General features: G+C 46.0%; 1 protein-coding gene across 1 annotated transcript; it reads right to left on the reverse strand.

Annotated features, from left to right (window-relative positions):
* Window positions 1-2,868: 2,868 nt before the first annotated feature.
* Window positions 2,869-4,887, reverse strand: LOC136543257 (L-type lectin-domain containing receptor kinase SIT2-like). The gene has a single exon (XM_066535753.1). The coding sequence runs from the start codon at window positions 4,885-4,887 to the stop codon at window positions 2,869-2,871; it is 2,019 nt and encodes a 672-aa protein (XP_066391850.1).
* Between the last annotated feature and the right edge of the window lie 17,423 nt (window positions 4,888-22,310).

Below are 22,310 nucleotides of genomic sequence, written 5' to 3' on the forward strand. Positions count from 1 at the left end.
GCCATGGCACCCCCGTCCCGACCTGGCCCGACCACCACGACCGCCGCCAGCTCCCCTAAACCGCCCGTCGACCTTCCCCACCGCCTGACCTACCTGCCTCCCCCCGGCCAGCTATTCTATACCCGCCGGAGTTGTTTCTTCTCCCTCTCCGACGACCTCCTCCTCACCGGAACCCTAACCGCCACCGGAGCTGAGGAAGAGAGAGGCGCGGCGTCGCGGGCGCAGCCTCCGGTGGTGCGGGCACGGGCGGCACGGCCTGCGGGCATGGTGCGGGAGAAGTAGGAGCGAGCAGGCGCAGGCGCGGGTGAAATCGACGGCCAGGGAAAGCAGCAGCAAAAGGATCGGGCGACGGATGAGGTATGCGTGCCGAGTCCCCAAATCATGCGCGCTCGGAATCAAGCATTTGGGTTAAAATATTTAGAGGATTCTAGCTATTCATTTGGCCCCGTTCGGCTTGCTGAAACTTGGCTGAAACTGGCTGAAAAACATTGTTCTAGCTGAATTGTTGTGAGAGAAAAACTGTTCCGACTAAAAAAAGATGTCGGACAAGCTGATTTTAAGGTAAGCCGAACGAGGCCTATAGGGCAACCAATCAGCGGCTATAATAGCCGACAGGAGAGAATACAAAGTGTCATCGGCAGGTGTGAGTATGGGTATAAAATTCTACTCGTGGGTACAGATGTGGGTACATCGCTTTATCCATTGAATGTTTTCTTTTTCCTTTTTTTTTTTTTGAACCACCAGCGACATGGGGGGACGTCGGGCGGTGCAATGAGCGAGCGCGGTCTATTGTTACAGCCCGAGGGTTGGAAGCGAACCATAAAAAAATGTATGGTTTTAGCGCTCGTTTAGATCGCGTCCTCTAGATTTTAGAGTTCTAAAATCTTTCGAGCATTTTAGTTCACTTTTAAGCTCTCACCGCTACAAAAATGATTTTGAGAGACACTAACGCACTGCCCAAACATTAACGCAGGCGGTCACAAAATGCAATCGTCTCCTAAAATGCACCACAATTAACGGAGGCGGTCGTTTTATTTACAGATGCGGTCATAATTACCCGTCTCGCAAAATTGATTTATGGAAGCAGACATTTTATTTACGTAGGTGATCAAAAAATATCCGCCTCAGAAAATGGATTTAGGGAGGCGGTAAAAAATATAAGCCTTGGTAAATCATTTACGAAGGCGGACACTTCTAAGGCATCTGCCTCCAAAAATCAGGCCCAGCCATCTAACAAACAACAGCTCACTACCTGCATCGACTATATAATGAAAACCTAAACCTAACCCACTACCATCCTCCCTCTCTCCCTTATCCGCGCCGCTCTCTCATCTCTCCAGGCGACGCATCACTCTTCTCTCCCTCTCTCTCCTCTCATGCCAGGTGGTGTAGGCCCCGGCGGCGGGGCCCACGCGCGCTGGAGGCGGGTGGCCACGCCCGCCCCTGCAGCGGGTAGCCGCGTCGGCCCGCCCTTCTAAAGAGTACCCTTCGGCGCCCAGGGGCTTCGACTCCCAGCGGCGGGTCGCGGATTCGACGTGGATCGACGGCAAGCGGGCGGATCAGATGGCAGCGGCATTCCCCTTAGCCCATGCAGGAGCGACCGATGTCGGCGTCGCGCTCCGAGGCCGGCTAGAGGTGCCGCTGGATGTGCGACTAAGCTAGATCTCCGACATCGCTGGATCCGGCGACGGTGCCATCTCCTCTGCGCTCGGGGGCCCAACTCCCTCCTCCTCCTCCCGGCGGCACTTGCGGTCAGCTGCGGCGCGACGTCCGGGCTTACGACACCTATATCCGGCGATGGCGCACGTGCAGGGCCGCACCGGCGACGGATCTGGCGAGCGTGGGCCTCTCAGGGATGGGGTGCACGTGCTGGTCGACAGCAGCGGACGCGTAGATCTGGCAACGCCCAGGTGGATCCGTCGAGCGGTGACAGCGCGTCGATGGGCTTAGCAGGCCCTATGGATGGGCTCGGCGGTCCAATCGATGGGCTTGCTGTTTTTTGTTATTATTTTTAAGTCATTAATGCAGGCGGGCATAGGGTTGACCCTGATTTACCTAGACGATTTGGTGGAGGCGGACTGGTTGCCTGCCTCCGAAAACGTTTTTGCCCGCCTCCAATAAAAATACTGTAGTAGGATCTAAACCTCTAATGTGAGGTGTGCTAGATTTTAGAGCTAATTTTAGACCACTTGTTTGGAGCTTTACCTCTAAAGTTTAGAGGAGGAAATCCAAATAGACCCTTAGTTGGGCCGACCTGACCCCGACCCAGCCAAACTGATGTTCGATGATCAGGACTAGGAACGTTCATTTGTAGTGTCAAGAATAGTAGTGCTTAAGGCAGCTGACTCGGTGTGGCATGGCAGGCATCTATATCAGTGGATCTAGGTCCCAACTCAAATCAACCAGGAACGAAGCAGAAGGTCTTCATTTCTAGAGGCCCTTGCACAGTATGGGCGTGGAAACCACCTATACAAATCTGTTCTAACCACCATGTACAAATAGTTTTGGCAGTCCCAAAAAAAATAGTTTTGGCAGCAGTGAGGGTAAACGGCGATTCCTTTAAGCCACGAAATTAAGTGGAAGGAGATAGCTACATAAAGTTAATGCTGATGAATGAATACATTGCAATTGGGCGCTTATGGAGAGTACAATAAAATGCATGGTATGTTGATGTAAAATGACTTAAATGTTACAATTAAAAAACGCTAGCTGCTCGAGATATTTCGGTCGACCACCTTCCCACTTTTATACATTGGATCTGAACTTTGTATTACAAGTTTTTGTCACACAAGCACACATTGAATGCCATATAGACAAACTAGACAACATTAAAAAAAATGAATGTTCACCTTTGTAATGGATGTGAAGTCATCTTCCTCTCGAGAGGTCAATAGACATTGTGCCGAAACTTGTGGATGATGGTGGTGATGAAGATGCAACATAATTGGGCCCACTATCCATAGCTCCATTGCGTGTTATCTCCACCAATGTCTGCTCCGGAAATAGTGCAGTGCCATCAAGGTACTGCATGACTTGCCGCATGTTGGGTCTTGCATTGGGCGAAGGATGCGAACATAGCAATCCTAGCTTTAGAGCTAGGTGTGCCTCATCGACATTGTAGTTGTTCAGAACCCTCGTATCGACAACAGTAGGGAGTGATCCTTTCTGCCAATGCTCGAGCACCCAATCTACCAGCATAAAGGGATCATCTTGTCCAGCCTGTTGTGCAATGGCTCTTCGCCCACAAGTCACCTCAAGAAGAAACACACCAAAGGCAAAGACATCGGTGAGTGTGGATGCTCGACCCGTGCGTGTCAGCTCAGGAGCTATGTACCCCATGGTTCCAACCACATGCGTGGTTTGTAGGTCGGTGCCATGATCATACAATCTTGCTAGGCCGAAGTCACCGAGACGCCCGTTCATCTCACTATCGAGAAGCACATTGCTTGCCTTGATATCACGGTGGATGACAACTTGTTCCCAGTCTTCATGGAGGTAGAGTAGGCCAGATGCAACACCTTGGATGATGCGGAATCTCTGAGCCCAATCCAAAGTTTGTACTATATTGCCATGCAAGTATTTGTCTAGGCTACCATTGGGCATATAGTCATAGACTAGAAGAAGCTCTCCTTTGCGACGACAGTAACCAAGTAGTTGGACAATGTTCTTGTGGCGTAGGCTGCCCATACTAACAATTTCAGCAATGAACTCTCTCATGCCTTGCCTTGACTCATGTGACACCCTCTTTACCGCAACCTCAGACTCCGACTTGCGAAGCACTCCCTTGTACACCCTCCCAAAACCTCCTATACCAAGTAAATGCTTGTTCTTGAACCCTTCTGTCGCATGGAACAAGTCCTTGTATGCGAATCGGTGTGGCCCAAACTCGACCTCCCAATCTTCGCGTAGCTCTGCGTACCTGATTTTCCTGCGTATTACTAGAAATATAACAGTAACCAGGCCAAGGACCAAGGTTGCAGAAGCTACTGGCAAGATGATGTACAACAGTTTGGAGCGAGGTTTAGGGCCAATGCGTGGTAACTTTGGAAGCTTGTTAACATCAATGAGTGGGGCTGGTTGATTCATACCGAAACTCCAGCCAAGCACGTAGTGATGTGAGTCAAGAATGCCAGTTGAAGCTGAGAAGCCAACATATGATTCATCCTTGAGAACACTTGAGAGGTCATAAGTAGTTGACACCAGCGGCTTCATCGGTTTGGCAATTCCAAGTGGAGCCAAGGTCGCATTTATCTTTTTTTCCCCTCCATCATAGTCGACCCACACTTGCATGGCCTCAAAGGAAGATAGGGTTAGGTTATGGAAGTTACCATTCATGTCATCGTAGTATCCAGCGTAGTGGGACTTCACGGAGCGGAGATCATTGATATCGATGCCAACATGGTTGTCGTCGTCATCCAGCAAGTCGCTGCTCAAGACAGTGTCAAGCTCCACAGCAAAGACATGGTTGCTGGAATTGCCATTGGCCTTCTTGCTGAGGAGGCCGAGGAACTGGTTGGAGAACGCAGTGGACATATTCTTGGTCGGGGAGATGAAGAAGGTGAGGCCGTGCGCGCTCACACCGGGGGCGATGGAGCGGATGGCAAACACGAACACGGCGGAGAAGGACTGCACCGTGCCGTTATGGGACGCCTTGCGGAAGTGCAGTGGGGTCGGGTGGAACACTTGGCCTTTGAGCTGGGCCGAGCCGTTGGTCAGGTGGAGGAGGCCATTGGGCGTGACTGTGGCCAAGCCGTTGAGGATGATGCCTGTGTCGGCAAAGCCAGAATAGATGAACTGGTGGCCATCTCCGGCAGTTAGGGTGGTGCCCAAGTTGAAGCAAAGGAAGAAGAAGACCAGTTTCAAGAGTATGCTGTTTATGCCAAGCATTGTTAGGAACTTTGGACTTAGAATGAATGGAGAAGCTTACTGCTTACTGCTAAAACCGTAAGCCTGCAACAGTATATACGAGTTGCAACAGATATGGATCGGAGAGTACATATATACAGACTAGCGGTGAACACGTTTGCGTTTCATCGATTAGTTCAGTTTCAATAATTCACAAGAAGTCATATTTGTTAGTCAATACGCAACTGGTATCGCTTGCATTGACTTGCACAACACATATATACTCTCTACTAGTAGTGTAAAAGTTGAAGCGTCCTCGTGAACTGATTTGGTCCTATTGATACCGTAAACGTTTTGACTGTCAAATTAAATTCAATTATTCAACGTGAGCGGCGGCTATGGGGATAGAAAAATAACAATCATGAGCCGTTCTATATTGTACAAGCATTCCGTAGACAATTTGTCACGAAATGAGGTTTAGCACTTTAGCTGCCCACAAGATGATCGATGTAACGCCTCTTGAGTCAACAATTTCTTTAAGACTGAAGAGAAGCGTTGTTTCTAGTTATCTAGTAGATAAGATATACTATCACAAATCGCAAAAAAAAAGTAATTCTAATAGGTCTTATCAAAATCAAAGAAGTTCAAATTTAACGGAAACTCTAGTTTCTGAGCGCGCACGGGATGGAGCTTCGACGTGCACACCCTGACGGCCGTCCGATTCGCATGGGGAAGAAGGAGGCCGTCTGATTCGCGCCTGCCCGGGGCCCGCCCCCGCCTCACCGGAGAAGAATAATAGTATGTGGGAGAAGAAGCGTCGCTGCCGGAGAAGAAACGCTGCCGCCGAAGAAGAAGGGACCGCCTGCGCCCCACCACGCGCCCGACCGCGCCGGCGCCGGCGCCGACGAAGGCGGCGGCTAAGGTTCCGGTGAGCGGCACCACCTCTTCTCCCCAAATCCGGCGGCCTTAGAAGGGGCCGGCCGGGGGGCGGGGGAGGGCGGCCAGGCGGTGGGGACGGTGGCCGGGCGGTCAGGCCAGGTCAAGGTTGGGGCGGCATGGCCGGAGTTCGCCGGAGGTCACCATGGCCACATACGGGAGGGGGCGGGGGTGGAGGGGAAGGAGGAGGTCGCCGCCGGCGTTAGGTTCTCACAGGAGCTCCACGGCCGCTAGTGGAGTCGGGAGTGGCATCGCCGAATTTGGATTGAGCAGGGTGAGGAGCGGCCGGCGGGCGGGCATGCACGCGTTTTAATCAAGCGGGAGGAAGAAGATAAGGTGAGGAAGAAGATAAGGTGCAGGGCAAGAGGCGTGCGAGGTGAGTGTGCGGGCGGAGATTCCGTCGCCTGCGCACACGGAGGGTAGTTGTGTCCTAAATTATTTAATTATTAAGTATATTAAAAATACTATCAACATGTAAGATCTATTAGACTTGAAATAAGTATACTATAAAAGAACTTTAAATTTAATTAAGCCTACTGAAAATAGTATCAAAATGTAAGACTCCAAATAAGTATACTATAAATATATATTTCATGACAAATCAAAATTTACTTATTAATAAGTTTGACTAAGTATTATTCTAGATTTTAATTCTTTTAGTTATATGGAGGATAATAATGCAACCAGGAGGGGCTGACTTTCATTCATAGCGACCCTTTCTGTTTTTTTAAGTAGTCATGGCGGCCATTGAATTATACTGTAACTAAAGGTCAACTTCATTATTCGCTGCTGAAAGACGAACAAGTCGTACGGTGAGAGGGAGTTTTTTTTCGTCGGAAAAAAAGAGAGGGAGTTTTTAATTTTTTGTGCGGTCAATGGTCTGTCCAATATGTATGACAGGATAGACATTCTGTGGCCAAAAACAGGATGGGACCTGTTAGGCCCGAATCAGTAAAGTAGCGCATGGACTTTCATAGATAAACTCATTCAGTGGCTCACTCTCCTCACTGCCAACTGTGGTCCATCCACACGTCGTCCAACCCAACACCATGGATCGAGCCGATGGATCAATTGAGTAAAATTCATCTCTAAACTTGCAAGACGGTAACCCTCAAATTTTGATATCTATGTCCTCAACCTTATACGACGATGTTATTTGGGTCTCCAGCTCTTAATATTTGGATCGCCAAACCCCACTAGTCACTATTGTAGATGTGGCTACCGTACTTCGAAACTAATAGTGGTAATTATCACTACTTGTTGCTTTAAGCCCACAGCCAGATGTTTTGGCCTAGCCAAGCACGGCACGTCCCGGTGGTGATCGGGCCCGAGCCAGCCCGACCCGACCCTAGGGGCGTGCCTAGGCCGCTACCGTGGCACAAGTCCATTGCTTTCTCGAACCTTTCTGTCTCCTCACCTTCTCTCATATCTGCTTCGTTTGTCTTTCCTATTTGAGTGCTCCACAGCAGGCCAGCAGCGTATGGGTGCCCGTAGGGACGACCCTGGCCGGCACGTGCAGGGATGCGGCAGCCGCCAATAGCGGTAGCGCTGCCACTCTGGGATGCGATGGCCTAGGCCTCTGCTAGCTCCTGCGGCGGCGCGGCCTAGGCGAGCCTGCACGGCGACGCAGCCTCGTCAACTCGCGCGGCGGCGGCGCGGCATCAGCCGGTGCGAGGCTGCAGCGACGACGCCCTACCTCCCCGTCTAATGCCTGGGCCGGCACGAGCGCGATGGGCCATCAGACCGTCGGGCCGGCCCGACTCCTAATAGGGCCGTGCCTAGGATGTAGGCATCGTCCGTGGGCTAGCACGGCACGGCACAAGAGGCCAGCGAGCACGGCGCGACATGGAGAGCGACGGCGGCAAGACACGGCTTGAGCCTGTGGCCGTCGGTTCCGAGATATGAGCTCGATAGTCTACAGGCAAAACACAAAGGCAAGAGGGCGCCACAGCCCAATATGGCCGCCAGGTAGCTCCGCCGGTTACGTACGCTCCACCATCGGACACTCGGACGTAGGTAAACATCCCCGATGCGAAGCATCTCCGGCACGGCCAAGACGCGGACCGCCTGCGTGCAGTCACACACGTTCATGTGATGCGCTGTCGCGGCCCGCCGTACGGTACGTACGTGTGCCCGGGTCGCTTGCTGGCCGCGTACATGCACGCACGTACGGCACCGGCCTGCATGCCGACCGAGAGAGAGCGAGGCCAGCGAGCTAGGGCGGGGGTCACACGCGGAACGGAGCAGAGGCCGCAGCACTCTGTGAAAACGTCTTTGCAGCGACGGCTTTTTTTTTTCAAGGGGCGGCCATTGTTGGAGTACCAGCCGCCCCTACTATTTGTTTTGTATCAGCCGCCCCTGTTGTGGCTATTTATAGGAACGGCTGGTGATTCAGTCGCCCCTATAAATACCCACTATATATATAGAGCAGCCACCTTCTTTCTCCTCGGGTCACTTTCTTTAACTCGAGAAAAAAAAGGTTGGGAGGCCTTGGGCTTCTCCTAAAAATTGCTCTACTAAGGGAGAAGGTTTTGATCTCAAATATTTTGGTTAAGAGGTTCTAGAAGGTAAGAAAATACTATTTCAAGCCTTTATTTAAAGTTTTAGGGGTTGATCAGTGAGTATTTAGAGTTTTATTTTTCTCTCTCTTCTATGGTGTTTGAGCTTTGTATGAAGCAAATTAGACCCTAGTTTTGAAGCTATTAATGTAAATTAGTTAGAGAAATGAGATTACACCTTTTATTAGTCGATCTTGCTTGATTTTAGTGGAGATTACACCCTAGTTTCATGTATGTTTCATGTACATGTAGATCTAGATCTAGATCTAGTTTTTTTTTAATTTTAATTTTGTAAATTTATGTTTCATGAAATTGGAATAGGGTTTGCATGAAAGTTAGTGGGTAAAATATTAATTGTTGTTAATTGTTGTCTTTAAAATTATTTATTTTAATCAATAAATATATATTTTTAATTATTTATGAATAAATAGGTCATTAATTAATTACCCTCCACCATGGTGTGTGTTTGATATGCTTCATGTAATTTTATTTTATATTTATATTTATATATATCTAAAGTATATACAATTATTGTCAAGTAATTAATTATTAATTTGATTCCTTTATATATATATATATATCTGAATTAGTAGTCCTTTAATGTATTTTCTTTGGTTGTTGTGTTCTAAAAGATGGAGTACAGGAAGTCTTGGATGTATGGTTCGTTAAGGTTCAAGGCAGGTTTCCGTGAAGAGGTGGACAAATTTATTGAAGCCGCAGAGAAGCATACAGCGATGTTGACAAAGAATAAGGATACAATTGTTTGTCCCTGCAAAGATTGCAAGAACCTTATGGCATGGACAGATGTGACTTTCATCAGATCACATTTGATTATGCGAGGATTTGTTGAGGACTACACAGTGTGGATTCATCATGGTGAAACAACGATTGTTGATAATGACGACGATGATCAAGAAGACGACGCTGAGACCCTAGAATACCTGTCCCAATACTCAGAAGAGCTTGATGCACAAATGGATCATGAGTTTGGCAATGAACAAGGTGGTGATGCTAGTGGTCAGGATGGTAACGATGAAGGTGATGCCAATAATAATGGGGGAGCACGTGTTGGTGATGAAGATGATTTTAACGATTTGGAAAAAATAATTCGGGCCCTTGGGCCAGAGATTTTACTAAAGAACCCGAAAGGTTTAGAAAATTTGGAAAGGGTAAAAAAGCATCGAAGGAGACTCTGTATGGTGTTGAAAAGGGTTGTCCGACACACTGAACATTGCTATGTTTTGTGCTTGAGCTACTCATCCTGAAGGCTAAGTACGGTTGGTCAGACTGTAGTTTCAATGATCTATTGTGTCTCCTGTCATGGGTGCTGCCACAGCAAAACTCAGTTCCTGCCAACACATACCAAGCGAAGAAGGTCATAAGTCCATTGACAATGGGGGTTAAAAAAATCCATGCATGCCCCAACCACTGTATCCTTTTTCGTGGTGAAATGTTCAAGTGGGGACGAAGCCTCCACGGAGAACAAGAGGAATAAGAAGGGTAGGAAAATGATGGTACAAGAATCTCAGCCCCCAGAGGATACTCCATTAGGCAATGATGCAAAGTAGAGAAGAATTCCTGCCTTGGTAATGTGGTACCTGCCAGTGACCGACCGCTTGAGGCGTATCTTCCTAAACCCTAAGGAAGTTGCACTCATGATATGGTGGGATGATGAGCGCAAGGTGGATGATGATAAGATTGCACACCCGGCTGATTGTAGTTAGTGGCAAAGGTTCGATGAGAAGCATAATGAATTCAGCGATGACCAAAGAAATGTATGGTTTGGCTTGAGTACCAATGGAATGAATCCCTTCAATGAGAGGACGAGCGACCACACCACTTGCCTAGTGATCTTGACCATGTACCACATCCCAATGTGGTTGTGTCAGAAGAGAAAGTACCTTCTCCTCACTATTCTTATTTCTGGCCCTAAACAATCAGGCATAGATGTATTCCTTGAGCCTTTGATACAAGAAATAGAAAGGCTATGTAGGTATGGGGAGCCGATGTACGATGCGTTCTAAAAGGAGGACTTTATATGTAGAGCAATAATATTTGTTACTATCAATGATTACCCCCATACTATTTGCTTTGTTTGGACAGATCAAAGGGAAGATAGGATGCTTAGTCTGCTTGGATGATACTACATGGGTGTTCCTGGAAACAGCACATTATCAGAGTTGATGGCGTGGACGATGTTGAAGCTTACAATAACTACGATGAGATGCAACTATTCATAGACTTTCCTAAGAAATCAGTGTTGTGGAAAAGAACCTGCCCAAAGACAAATTGCCATGGCAACAAAAAGATGTCAAGGGGAAAGTCGTTATGGCGGGCTAGCTAGTTGTTGAACGTGTGTGTTTGTGTAAGTGTGTGTGTGTGTGTGTTTGTGAGACTTCATTTATGTATATGTGTAAGACTTCATTTATGCATGTGTATGAGACTACATTTATGTATGTGTGTGAGACTATATATTTATATATGTGTGTGAAACTATGTGAGAGATATGTTATTTTGTGAACAATGTTTGCTAAAACTTTGTGAAATGAAGAAATGACAAAAATAAAAGTTGTAGATCTTGACGAGTTCTACAACTTTTATATTCATCACCTTTACATGTAGGGCGCGCGGGGAGGCCAAAATTTGGATAGGGCGCTCTTCTTCCTTGCGGACGCCGTCAAGCTGCCGAATTTTCCCCCTGCCCCCCCCTGCCACCATCTCCGTGTCGTAGCGCCGCTTCCCCTCGCCTCCGCCAGGCCGTGCTCGCTTGGCCGTGCGCTCTGGCAGTCCTCCCCACTCTTCCTCTTCGTCCTCCATTCCTTGGAGCTCCGTGGGGTCCTGCTGCTAATCCTAATGTCGCCGTCGTTCATGGGGGCGAGAAGCTTCGCCGCCACCTCCGCTAGGGCTCAATCGTCTACCTTGGCTCCATCCACCGCTGGGACCTGCTGCAGAACCCTAGCTGTGGGCGAGGACATCCACCACCGTACGCCATTTCCCCCCGAGCGCCATCGTTGTTGCCTACGCTGAGGACGGCCCACGCTCCATTTGTCCTCGAGCTCATCTTTGGTCCTCCTCCCTGAGCTCATCCCAGGTTTGCTTGTGATCTTGCCTGTGTTCTTGCCTATGCACTATCTCCTCCCACCGAAGATCTTGCCTGTGATTTTGCCTATGGTCCTAGGTTTGCTTGTGATTTTGTTTCTCCCCAAGCTCACATGTTGCCTATGATCTTGCCTGTGCACATGTGCTGCCTGTGTTGGCTGTGCACATGTTTCCTATGATGCTGCATGTGATGCAACTATGATTTTAACTGTGATGCTGTCTGTGATGACGATGATTTTAACTGTGATAATTTTAACTGAGCAGATGCCACTGCCAATGATGCCAATGATTTCATAATTTAAGCTGAGCATATGCCTATTCTTTTGCCTTATTGTGAAGTGGACTTTTCACTGAGTTGTGCCTTTTTAAACTTGCAAATCAATTCATTGGTTTCAATAAAATATTGGTCGAAATAGCTCTTTGCTTTCACAATAAGATAATTGACTCGTTCCTGTAGGAGTTTGAACCTCTAATATTAGACATAATAAGTTGCTTTGCATGATAATCTATGACATTACACTTTCTTTTACTCAATTTACTATGCTATTTTATTTCTGATGTGCTTCAGGAAGTCAGGAACTACTGTAACCCAAATATTAACATTAATTGACTTCGTCGCTTCTGAATTTCTGTTAATCAATTTAGGGCATCAAATAACTCCTTGTCTTCTATTTTCGTAATCTAATTCCTTGGTTTCTGATCATTTAGGTTTAGTTTGTAGCCTACTTATTAGGCAGGCACATCCATGTTTCACTGATTCATTCTGTGAATGCTAGTATTTCTCTATCAATTAGCATGTCTTACTGTTGATGTGTCAATGCATGCCAACTCCTTATTTATGTATGGTACTTTGAAGTTATGGTTAACAGTGTGACAGCATTATGCGTTCTGTGAATTTTTTTCCTTCAAACTGTTTCTACTTGTCTGTTAAGAATGCTGATCCTAAACTGCTTACTGCAGCGCCTCCATATTCTACATTGCTTTGACTCTGTTTTGCATTTTATTTAAATGTTTCGACCAATATTTTATTGAAACCATTGACTCTGTTTTGACTCTGCTTGCCTGTACACAAATGCTACTGTAGCACCTCCATTCTAGTAAAGTCAATTTCATTATGCTGTTGGCTGGGGTACTTTACTAGAATTGGGTTTCTGGTGTCACTGCTAACACTGGTTTGACGCCTTTCTACCTGCTTACTGGGCATTGCTTTACTAGAACTGGGTTTTAGTTCAGTCACTTCACTTTTTACATACAATGCTTCGCCACCACCACCAGGTTGATGCTAGCACTTGAAACTGCAAATCAAATAACTAGTTCAGACATTGAGTATCTGGCTAATGGATTCTTGTCATCTGTATGGTAGGAGCAAGTTGTAGTTTGTTACAGGCTCCTACTAGTACTACTACTACTACTACTGTATTCCTCCTCCTCCTACTGCTACTACTACTACTACTTCTAAGTTGTTGGATGCTACTCCTACTCCTACTACTACTTCTTCTACTACTCCTTCTCCCCCTCCTACTACTCCTACTCCTACTCCTACTACTACTTGTAAGCTGCTGGCTGCTACTCCTACTACTAGTACTGCTCCTCCTCCTCCTCCTACTACTGCTACTACTCCCACTACTACTACTTACTCCTCCTCCTCCTCCTCCTCCTCCTACTAGGTGGGCTTATGCATGGCTGTTGTTTACTACATACTACTCTACTCTTCTACTACTCTTCTACTATTGTGGTGGTTGACTCCTACTTACTACTCTACCTACTTGTGAGCATTAGCTGCTTGTTCTCAAACTTTATGGCATTTGCAATGATGAATTTTTTTAAACTTCTAAAAAATGTGATGAGACAGTGGCATGTGCAATGATGTGAAGCTTTTTATGCTGAGGCAACGGCTATGATGATGAAATGTCCCCATACTTGTGAGCCGCTAAACTAGGATGGCTTGTATACCAATGCTGCTGTTTTTTGGCAGGCAACAGCTGATTTGTTTGGACTAGTCCTACTACTTCTAATACTCTTCTCCTCTCCTCTCCTATTACTTCTATGTTTGCCAGCAGTTGCTCTCTTTTTTTGGCACACAACATTTTGACTATTTTTGCCATCAGCAGCTGCTCCTTTGGTGATTTGTAGAGAATGAGCACCCACACTACTGCTGTGTTAAATGATATGCAGATCTTCTCTCTTCTCCTCTCTACTCTACTACTCCTACTCCTCTCTTCTCTCTTCTCCTCTCTACTCTACTACTCCTACTCCTCTCTACTCTACTACTCTTTTCCTCTCTGCTCTACTCCTCCTCTGTACTCTACTATTCTTCTCTCTATGTTTGTTAACAATGAGCATATATATGTTTGTTAAGCAGTTGTTGCTTGGTGGATCTGCAGGGGTCTTCCAACCATGTGGCAATAATATGTTATATGGTTAGTAATATATATGGTCACTAGTTCATTGATTTTCTGCTAATAATGAGACCAATGTTGTTGTTTTTTGGCTGTTTTTGCCATTAGCTGCTGCTCTATGTTTGCTAAGCAGTTGTTGCTTTTTTTTGCCAAATCTCCCCTCTCATGTCCAATCCTTTGTTTTACCAATGATGAAATTATCCAAGTCCATACATATATGGAATATGAGTTGATGATCAAGAACTTGTGAGGAACTTGGCATCATTATCAGCCGCCAATGCATTACCTTCTCCTCTCTTCTCTGTTATGATGCCTTGATGCTCCAAGTTCATGATCAAATGATGATTGACATATTTCTGAGGCCTCTACTACTGCTACTACTCGTTTTTTATATATTGTTGTTTTATAGGACTAATTTGTTTTATAAACCTTTTTGATTTCTTATACCTTATCACGTACCTAAAGCACACTTTCTTGCATCTATTAGAACAAAGCACGAAATAATGTCATGGACAACAGACAGTGTAGCCCAATGCCCCGAGCATGATGAGCAGCCAACCTATGAAAAGCAAGCACTAGAGGACCAGCTTACTCAGGAGCAGTTCGATAACGAGTTAGAAAATGATCTAGAAGTGATGCTTACTCGGGAGCAGTGTGACGAGGAGGAAGGGGGAGCAGAGGGAAGAGCAGGAGAGGCTGCTGAGGGCAAAGAAGAAGAGGATAATGATGATGAAGACAACGATGATGAGGACTCAGAAGAGGGATATGTAAGTTCCAAGAATCCTTTCCCACGTGAAGCCATAAGGAGGCCAACGGAGGAAGATTTGGACAAGGATTTTTACCTAAACGAGGAGGTAGGGATACAACCTTAGCTTCTCAATTTTGCTAAAGCTTTGGCTGTGTTACCTCTGCTAACAATTTGACCTGTTGTATATACAGGTCCCTCCTAAAACTCAGAAAAGACGACATCGACGTCCGCGATATCTCGTTGGACAAGACGAAGTAGAGGAAAGGAGAGCAGAGGCAAGAGCCATAGAGATGGACATTGAGGCCTCTGCTCCACAACCTCAAGACATAATCATGAACATGACTACCAAGCCAAAGAGGAAACAAGGGAATAGAAAAGCAAACCAATATCCAGATAAGGCATGCTATGTGATAATGGAGGTCGGGCCAGCAGGGGAGATCCTTGAGCCGAAGGCATTCAGAGGATGATTCTGTAATGCGATCGGGGCCCTAGTAAGAGATAAATTGAACCCAACAATCCCTAACTGAAAAGAGGTACCAGAGAAGAAAAAGCTAGAACTATGGGATACAAAGTTGAAGATCAATTTTAGATTTTTGAAAGGTAAGCAAGAACTGGTAAAACAAAATGCTTGTAAGATAATGGGAGAGTTATTCCGATGTTGGAGGTCGAAGCTCAACAAGAAGTATATCCAAAAGGGGTTAACTCCCTTTTACAAGTTTGGCAACATAACTCCTACTCAATGGGAGGAGCTCGTGGCTCAGAAGACTTCACCGGAGGCATTGGAGCTCAGTGCATGTAACACTGAGCTGGCGAAGAGGCACAAACACCACCATCATTTAGGCCTCGGTGGCTACTATGGCAAGGAAGAGCAGTTTAGAAAGATGGACGAAGAGGCCGAAGCTTTCGGGAATATCGATGTGAAGAACTTGAAGGTACGCTCAAGGAATTGGATATATGCGAGGAGTACAGAAGCATCCGGAGGTAATCTTAAGTTTGCTAAACTGGACACCCAAGAGACAGTATCAAGGATACTAAAATATGCTAAAGACAAGGGGAAGGGCTCATTCAATCCTTCTAGAGTGAGGGATGAGCTTAGCCTTGGCTTGGGAAATGACGAGCACACAGGCCGTACTAGGGGGCTAGGGAAAAGGACAACCTAGAAGCATGGATTCAAAGAGGATAGGCATATGTACAAGAAACATGGCAGAGACTGAGAGGCTAATCTTGAGCTCCAAGTGAAGGCTCTAGTTACGAAGGTGCTAGAGGAGCAAGGACTGTCTGCGGAGCCACGGACATTAATGGCACCGTCGGGACAACTGGCATTAGTTGGCAACCCTCTAGATGTTCCTAGCAGCCAAGGTTCACTTTAGCCACAACACCCATCGATCGCATACGGGAACCAACTAGTTGCACCTTGGTGGTTCTTAGCGGTCGGTAGAACATTGTGATGGAGGTGGTAAAAGGTGCGGCACATCCTCCTGGCAGCTTACACCACAATAATAAGATCCCACCAGACTACACTAGGGTCGAGGTACATACCATGAAGCCCGAGTTCATGCAGTGGAGGATAGACTGCAACACCCCCAGTGTTACGATCTCGCTTAGCACCGCCATTTAGGCCTAAGTAAAAATTTACGAAACGAGTTTCTTGGATTTTTGATTTAAAACGTACTCGACATGACGAGCGAATCCCGTATGACTTAGTTCGTGGACTCGAATCAACACCTAAGTTAAATTACCCAGTGCGTAAAGATATTTAGGAATGTCGAACGATGATTCTAGCGAATGGTTTGTTCGGTTAGATTAAGTATGGAAAGCAACTGTTATAAATAAAAATAAAGTCTCTTAATAAATAGAACGATATATATGTATATATATATACTCATGGGTTTATTTTGATAAGCACGAATGGATGAGAGAGAGAGCAGCGGCTTCGTTTGTTTTCCTAACGTACAGCGTACCCGTGGATTGGCATTTATTACCGTCACGTCCCTACACCACGGCGTGTCCATTTTGCCTGGCCCTGTCGTGTCCACACTCCGCTAAACGTCACCGTTTGACTGCCCGTTTCGTTGCATCATCATCGCTGCGGCACCACCAATGCCTTGTTTGTCTCCATTTCTCTGATTGCCTGTCTCTGCGTCTCTCTTCTTGGACGAGCATAGTTGGCCACGTGTGTTTGCTTCCTTGCGACCTCACGCACGTGGGCCTACCGACCTGGCTACGCTGGCTGTTGTCTCTATGCCAAGGTCAAGTCCGCAGCGCACAGCACTGTGTAATGGCAGGGTGTGGACAGTAGGAGGGCGTACCGGTGTTGTGAAGTGAAGGTGTGGTCCGCAACATGTGATGTGCAGGCGCAGGTGCCGAGGCCGCAAACACGTAGGCCCACCCGCCCACTGCTACATCGGCCGAGTTGAGCATGCCATGGAATGCGGCATGCATGCATGCATTGCAGCAGGACCGGAAGGAGACAAGCCACTCGCTCGAGCAAGCAACGCGAATTTAATAAGCTAGAGCTCATCTTGATCATCGGCCGTGCAACCACCCTTGATGTTGTCCCCTTTCTTTTTGTATTTCTGCTGCCATGTCCGTCGGTCACTCCTTGCTTCCCTCACCTCCCTCCGATTGCCCACGCGCGTCTTCATCTTGCTCCCCACGCCACCGCCTAGGACCGAGCCAAGCCGAGCGCTATTTTCTTTTCCCCTCCCTCTCCTTTCCTGCTGTGTCGAAGGAGGTGCCCTAGCCCTACAGCGCCACTGCTAGGCCACCACACGCGTGCGCACTCCCCATGCCGCGTCCCGTGTGGCCGCACGACTACCGTGGCCGACCAGACCGTGACCCCGCTGCTCACCGCACGCGTAGGCGCGCCGAGTCCGGGCGCAACTCTGCCTCATTGCGAGCCTCCTTAGCGCCTCGTGCCCCGCGCTAGTCCGCCGCCCCGCAGCACGCGCCTCGGCCATGCTGGGTTCTCGACGGTCGTGACTACACGCCGCCGGGGGCGCCCGCGCTTGATCCGTCCATGTTGTTGCCATCGCCAACCGATGCCCTGTGCCATGCTCTGCTTTAAAAAGGTAGAAAAAGGGTGAGAATCCAAGATGAAAATTTGTACAAGGTTCTTACTGCGAATACGTGACCCTTAGGAATAGTGTTGATTGTACTGTGAAGTGAATTGAGGAAAACTCGAGGGTCTTAACGCAAAATTACCACCGCTGCCCTGCCCTGTCGGCGTGGGCTGGCTTGCTGGGCCATCCGTGTCCGCGCACCTAGGCTACTGGCCGCGCCCTCACCTGGGCCGTCTGCGCCACTGCTGCGCTTGGGTCGCTTGCGCCGCGCGCCGCGCCCCGCCTGGGTCGGCCTGCTCCCTGGCTGAACCACGCCGCTTTACCAGGGCCACGTGTCCGCTGGGCCACGCCTGGTTGCAGGCCACGCGCCCGCTGCTAGGCCAGTTTTGTGCTGTCGGCCCTTTTCAGTTCTGAAATGCTTTTCTAAAAATTGGTCTCTAGTTTAAATTATAAAATCAATATAAAATGATATAGGAATCCAAAAAAGGTAAAACCAATTTTGTTAGTATCCTAAAATCATGATCTACCTGTTAGTATATTTTGTTCACAAAGTTTGATAATATTCTTGGAAGCTATATAATTAAATTAAGGTACTCCATATTGAAAAATATAAACTTGTAGGAATTTCCATGCTAAATTGGTAATAGTGTTGGATCTAAAATTGTTACAGTAGGCTCCTAGCAATATGAGGTACTCGTGGTAATTTTTGTAGCTCCAGAATAATTAGTTTGCTAGGTAGATAATGATGCCCTATCCGAATAAAGATTAAATCGATAGAATGAAATAAAGAAACAACTTGGGTTTGTATAACTAAAACATTCGTTGGGAAATTACGCCTTATTCACCAACATGGATAGGTAGCCTAAGTACGGACATCATTAGAACGAGCTCATTAGCTTGTGAGGCATGATTGGATTTCTAAATGTTTTGGCTGTCGTTGGTTATTTACATCTATGCATTTGCATCAATCCATATCATATAGGTATGATGATGGATCAACAGATCAATTGAAGGATGATTGGGAATCCGAAGATGGTGTAATGGTATTCTCTTTAGGAGATGATGCAATGGGCTTGTTATCCAGTTGATGGTGGATGATCTGAAGATGCAGATACTAACTTTTTAATATATCTTACCCAGGCAAGCCCCGGTGCATAACTCCTACTTTTCTGCAGTTTAAATTATATTTGTGTATTAAGTTTTAAGGAGTTGAATGAAACCCACTTGCATATATAAATCCTTATCCTATGAGTCTTACTAGTATGACAGGATCGTGTAGATTGCTATGCTACAGGACTTCGGTAGAAGTCGAGTGATTGCCTGTGACTCACGAGAGCTAGGAAATATATTACTAAATTATTATCACTTAGAAAATATAAATGGTGGAAAGGAAAATGGTGATCGGGTAGGGATATAGTTTGGGTATTGGTGGGTGTAAGAGGTTGTGTCGTCGTGGACGTGGGGCATGGCTTTGTTACACTGCTTTCTCTGCCCGTGTCGGTTAAGGACCGGCCGTTGCATAAGACTCTAGGCAAGTCACAGATTTATTATCCTGAGCACATACTTAGGTATAGGCGCTTGGAAGACTTGTTGCTCTATTGTCATGGATCCGGCTCTTTCCGGACCGACTATTTTGGTGGTTTGTTTCTTTGGGGTTAGGAGGTCCTTGCACCGCACTGAGTCTGGGACTCAGGGGCGGGGGCTTGGAGTCCCAGTTTGGATGGGGACCTGGACACCCAGGACAGGAGAGTGATGGGTTGGTCCTACTTGTGCCGTGGGTACAAGCAGTGCGTGTGTTTTTAGGGTACCTAGCTGGGGGCATTGATTCGCGAATCATCGGGCGATCCGGTACAGCTTGTCTATGGCCTAACACCATAGTAAGAACTAAAAGATGAAAGATGGAAAGAAAAGGAAATCTAATTGCTTACCACCTGCTGGAAATGTCGCAGAACCGACCAATTTACAAGAGTACAAGTATAATAGCGGCCCGCAAGCGGTCGTACAGTCATACTTGAGCCCATATAAACCTGGTAGTCTGTCGTGTACCACGACGGGTCTCGATAAACGATTTACAATAACCAAGATCATACATGATTCAACATACATGTCACATATTACATAAGGTTCACAGATACATTTTCATCATAAGAGTATGAAATAAAGTTATTACAAACCAAGTTTGATAGATAATAGCAGAAGCAAATTAAGTTTGAAAGTAGCATTTGCCAACATAGTTTAATACAGTGCCAACATATGATCACAGTCCACAAAAGCATATAGAAGGATTAATAAAGAAGCTTGCCCAAGGCTTACTCCTCATACGCAGCGGGATAGAAGCAACTCTTGCAATAACCATGATAAACAGTGCCATCTGCAACAATGGGAAATAAAACCCTGAGTACGAGAAGGTACTCAGCTAGACTTACCCGTTATAAACCAGAAATAAATTGACTCCAAGGATTATGCAAGGCTGTATAAGTGGAGGTAGCTTGACAACATTTTGCATAAAAAGCGATTAACTTAGTTGTACAATTATAATTCCGTTATCAAGTTAATTATGACTATCCATCTCTAAATTAGCAACTATCCTGTGCCAAACATGTGGGATATCATTTTAAGAGCATACAATAGTAACCATAGCAGGTATTGTAATTCCATGTTTATCCAAACCATCATGTTCCATAATACAGTTACTACGAGGTTAGAGCTAGTCAAGTGTCTCACTATCTGGGAAAGATGGCAATTCGAATCGATTTCAACCAGCTGGGAATTTATTCCTAACACAAACCTAGGTCTACCAGCCACGGTAGCCTTAGGTCACCTTTGGTACAACTCAAGTACACATTTTGCGGGTTCGCCCAGCGCCGCACAATTAGGGACACCAAATGCCAGGACGTTCAGACCTAGCCTGCCCTTGGGCTCAGTCTGGCTCCCCACACATCCTTACTACCATCTAGAGTGCGCACTCTTATAGAGTGGGGCTCGGCCTGAGTTGAGCTACTCGGCTTCACGGTCGGAATGAGTTATCCGGCCAGCTAAGTGATAGGCATGCATTCAATCTTGTCAAAAGATTCAACAACGGTACGGTCCTTAATCGGCACACACGGAATCACATGAGTCAACCTACCATAGACTCCGTCCAGCCTCAATTTACATTACCCCATGGTTCTTTTTCATGATAGTAAATATAGCCAACCGTGCTTTGGTATCCACCTATATCTCGCAGGTGACAGGAAATCACCCGACTTCTACCGGTCTAAGCATGGCTAAGCATATATTCGATCCTGGACCTACATAGGGTTAAAGGTAGTAATTCTGGACAAGGAATTCATATGCATCAAGTGGTTCCAATTAACTCTTATAACCTAATGCATCAATCATAAAGGACTCGAGTAATATTTTATAAAATACGGGGAGACTTAGAATGCTCCGGGGCTTGCCTTTCAGAAAGGAAGTGGGGTGGTGGTCAGGGCACTCCAGAAGCTCTTCTGGGGTCTGCTCCTTGCCTTTGGGAGCTGTGGCTTGAGGAATCTCTTGCTGGTCCCCTTCCTCTCCTTCATTGAATTCCAACAATGTTATCTCCTCTGTCGATCCTATATGCATGAGTATGGTATAAGATATTGCGAGTGCATACATGCTGACAAGTATAATATGATGACACATGATGAATGCATTCTTGTAAGTATTCTTAACAACATAGTGTTAAAGTAATAACAAGTGCATCACGTTTTACAGAGTATGTGCATATCTCTTCTTGATTACATAATCAAACACTTCAACAATTAATTTACTATACCACAAAACAGCAGCTACTTGTTTTACTCATAACTGAAGTTCTACTTATCCAAATGATGTGATCTTAGACTTTTTGGAAATCTTATAAAATTATCTACAACTCTTAGTTAATCACCAAAATATAATTCACAATCTATCTTAACCAAAATAGACAATCAAGCCAGTGCTGTCCAAAAATTCTAGAGAGCGAGCATTTTGGAATACTAATTTTAAATAGCTATAACTCCTAAACCCTTTGGCCTATTATCCTGAAATTTTGACACAAGATATATGAAGAAGTTACCTACAACTTTGTTATTAACCATTTTTACAGAAAACATCATTCTCACTATGGAACATACAAAATCACAGAATCTGTCTGAAAACTCTTCTCACCCGAATTATAAAGCAACGATATTTCTATTGCATATAAACATTCCAAATTTGACCTCACCAATCATACCAACAGTACAAGGACATCAAATACACTCAAGAAAACAAAATGGCCATACCCAAACTATTTATTTAAATGCCTTTATCAATTTACTAAGATACTTAGGTTAAATAATAAACATCTACCAAATGTCCAATTTTACAGTGGCTTATTAGTGCTACCAATAGACTACTGTAAAAGTTTCACGCCATTTTACCAAGTAAAATATCCTATGCAAAAATGAAAAGGCATATAGGCTTAAAATAACATAAATAGGAACCCTAGTGAAAAGTGGCAAGCAACATATTTTATCTTTTTATAAAATACTACACTTCCTAAGGAACACTACAAAATTTGGTTCACAAGATTTGGATCTCTACAACCCTACTTATCATTTTTTCAAAGTTTGCAACAAAACTAAAAACAAATGAACTAGCTTTCTCCATCGAGTCACTG

This window comes from Miscanthus floridulus, chromosome 3 (genome assembly GCF_019320115.1).
Source record: "Miscanthus floridulus cultivar M001 chromosome 3, ASM1932011v1, whole genome shotgun sequence".
Lineage (NCBI taxonomy): Eukaryota > Viridiplantae > Streptophyta > Magnoliopsida > Poales > Poaceae > Miscanthus > Miscanthus floridulus.

Excerpts from the sequence above, each read along its gene's own strand:
- LOC136543257 (XM_066535753.1), bottom strand. The coding sequence starts at position 4,887 with ATGCTTGGCATAAACAGCATACTCTTGAAACTGGTCTTCTTCTTCCTT.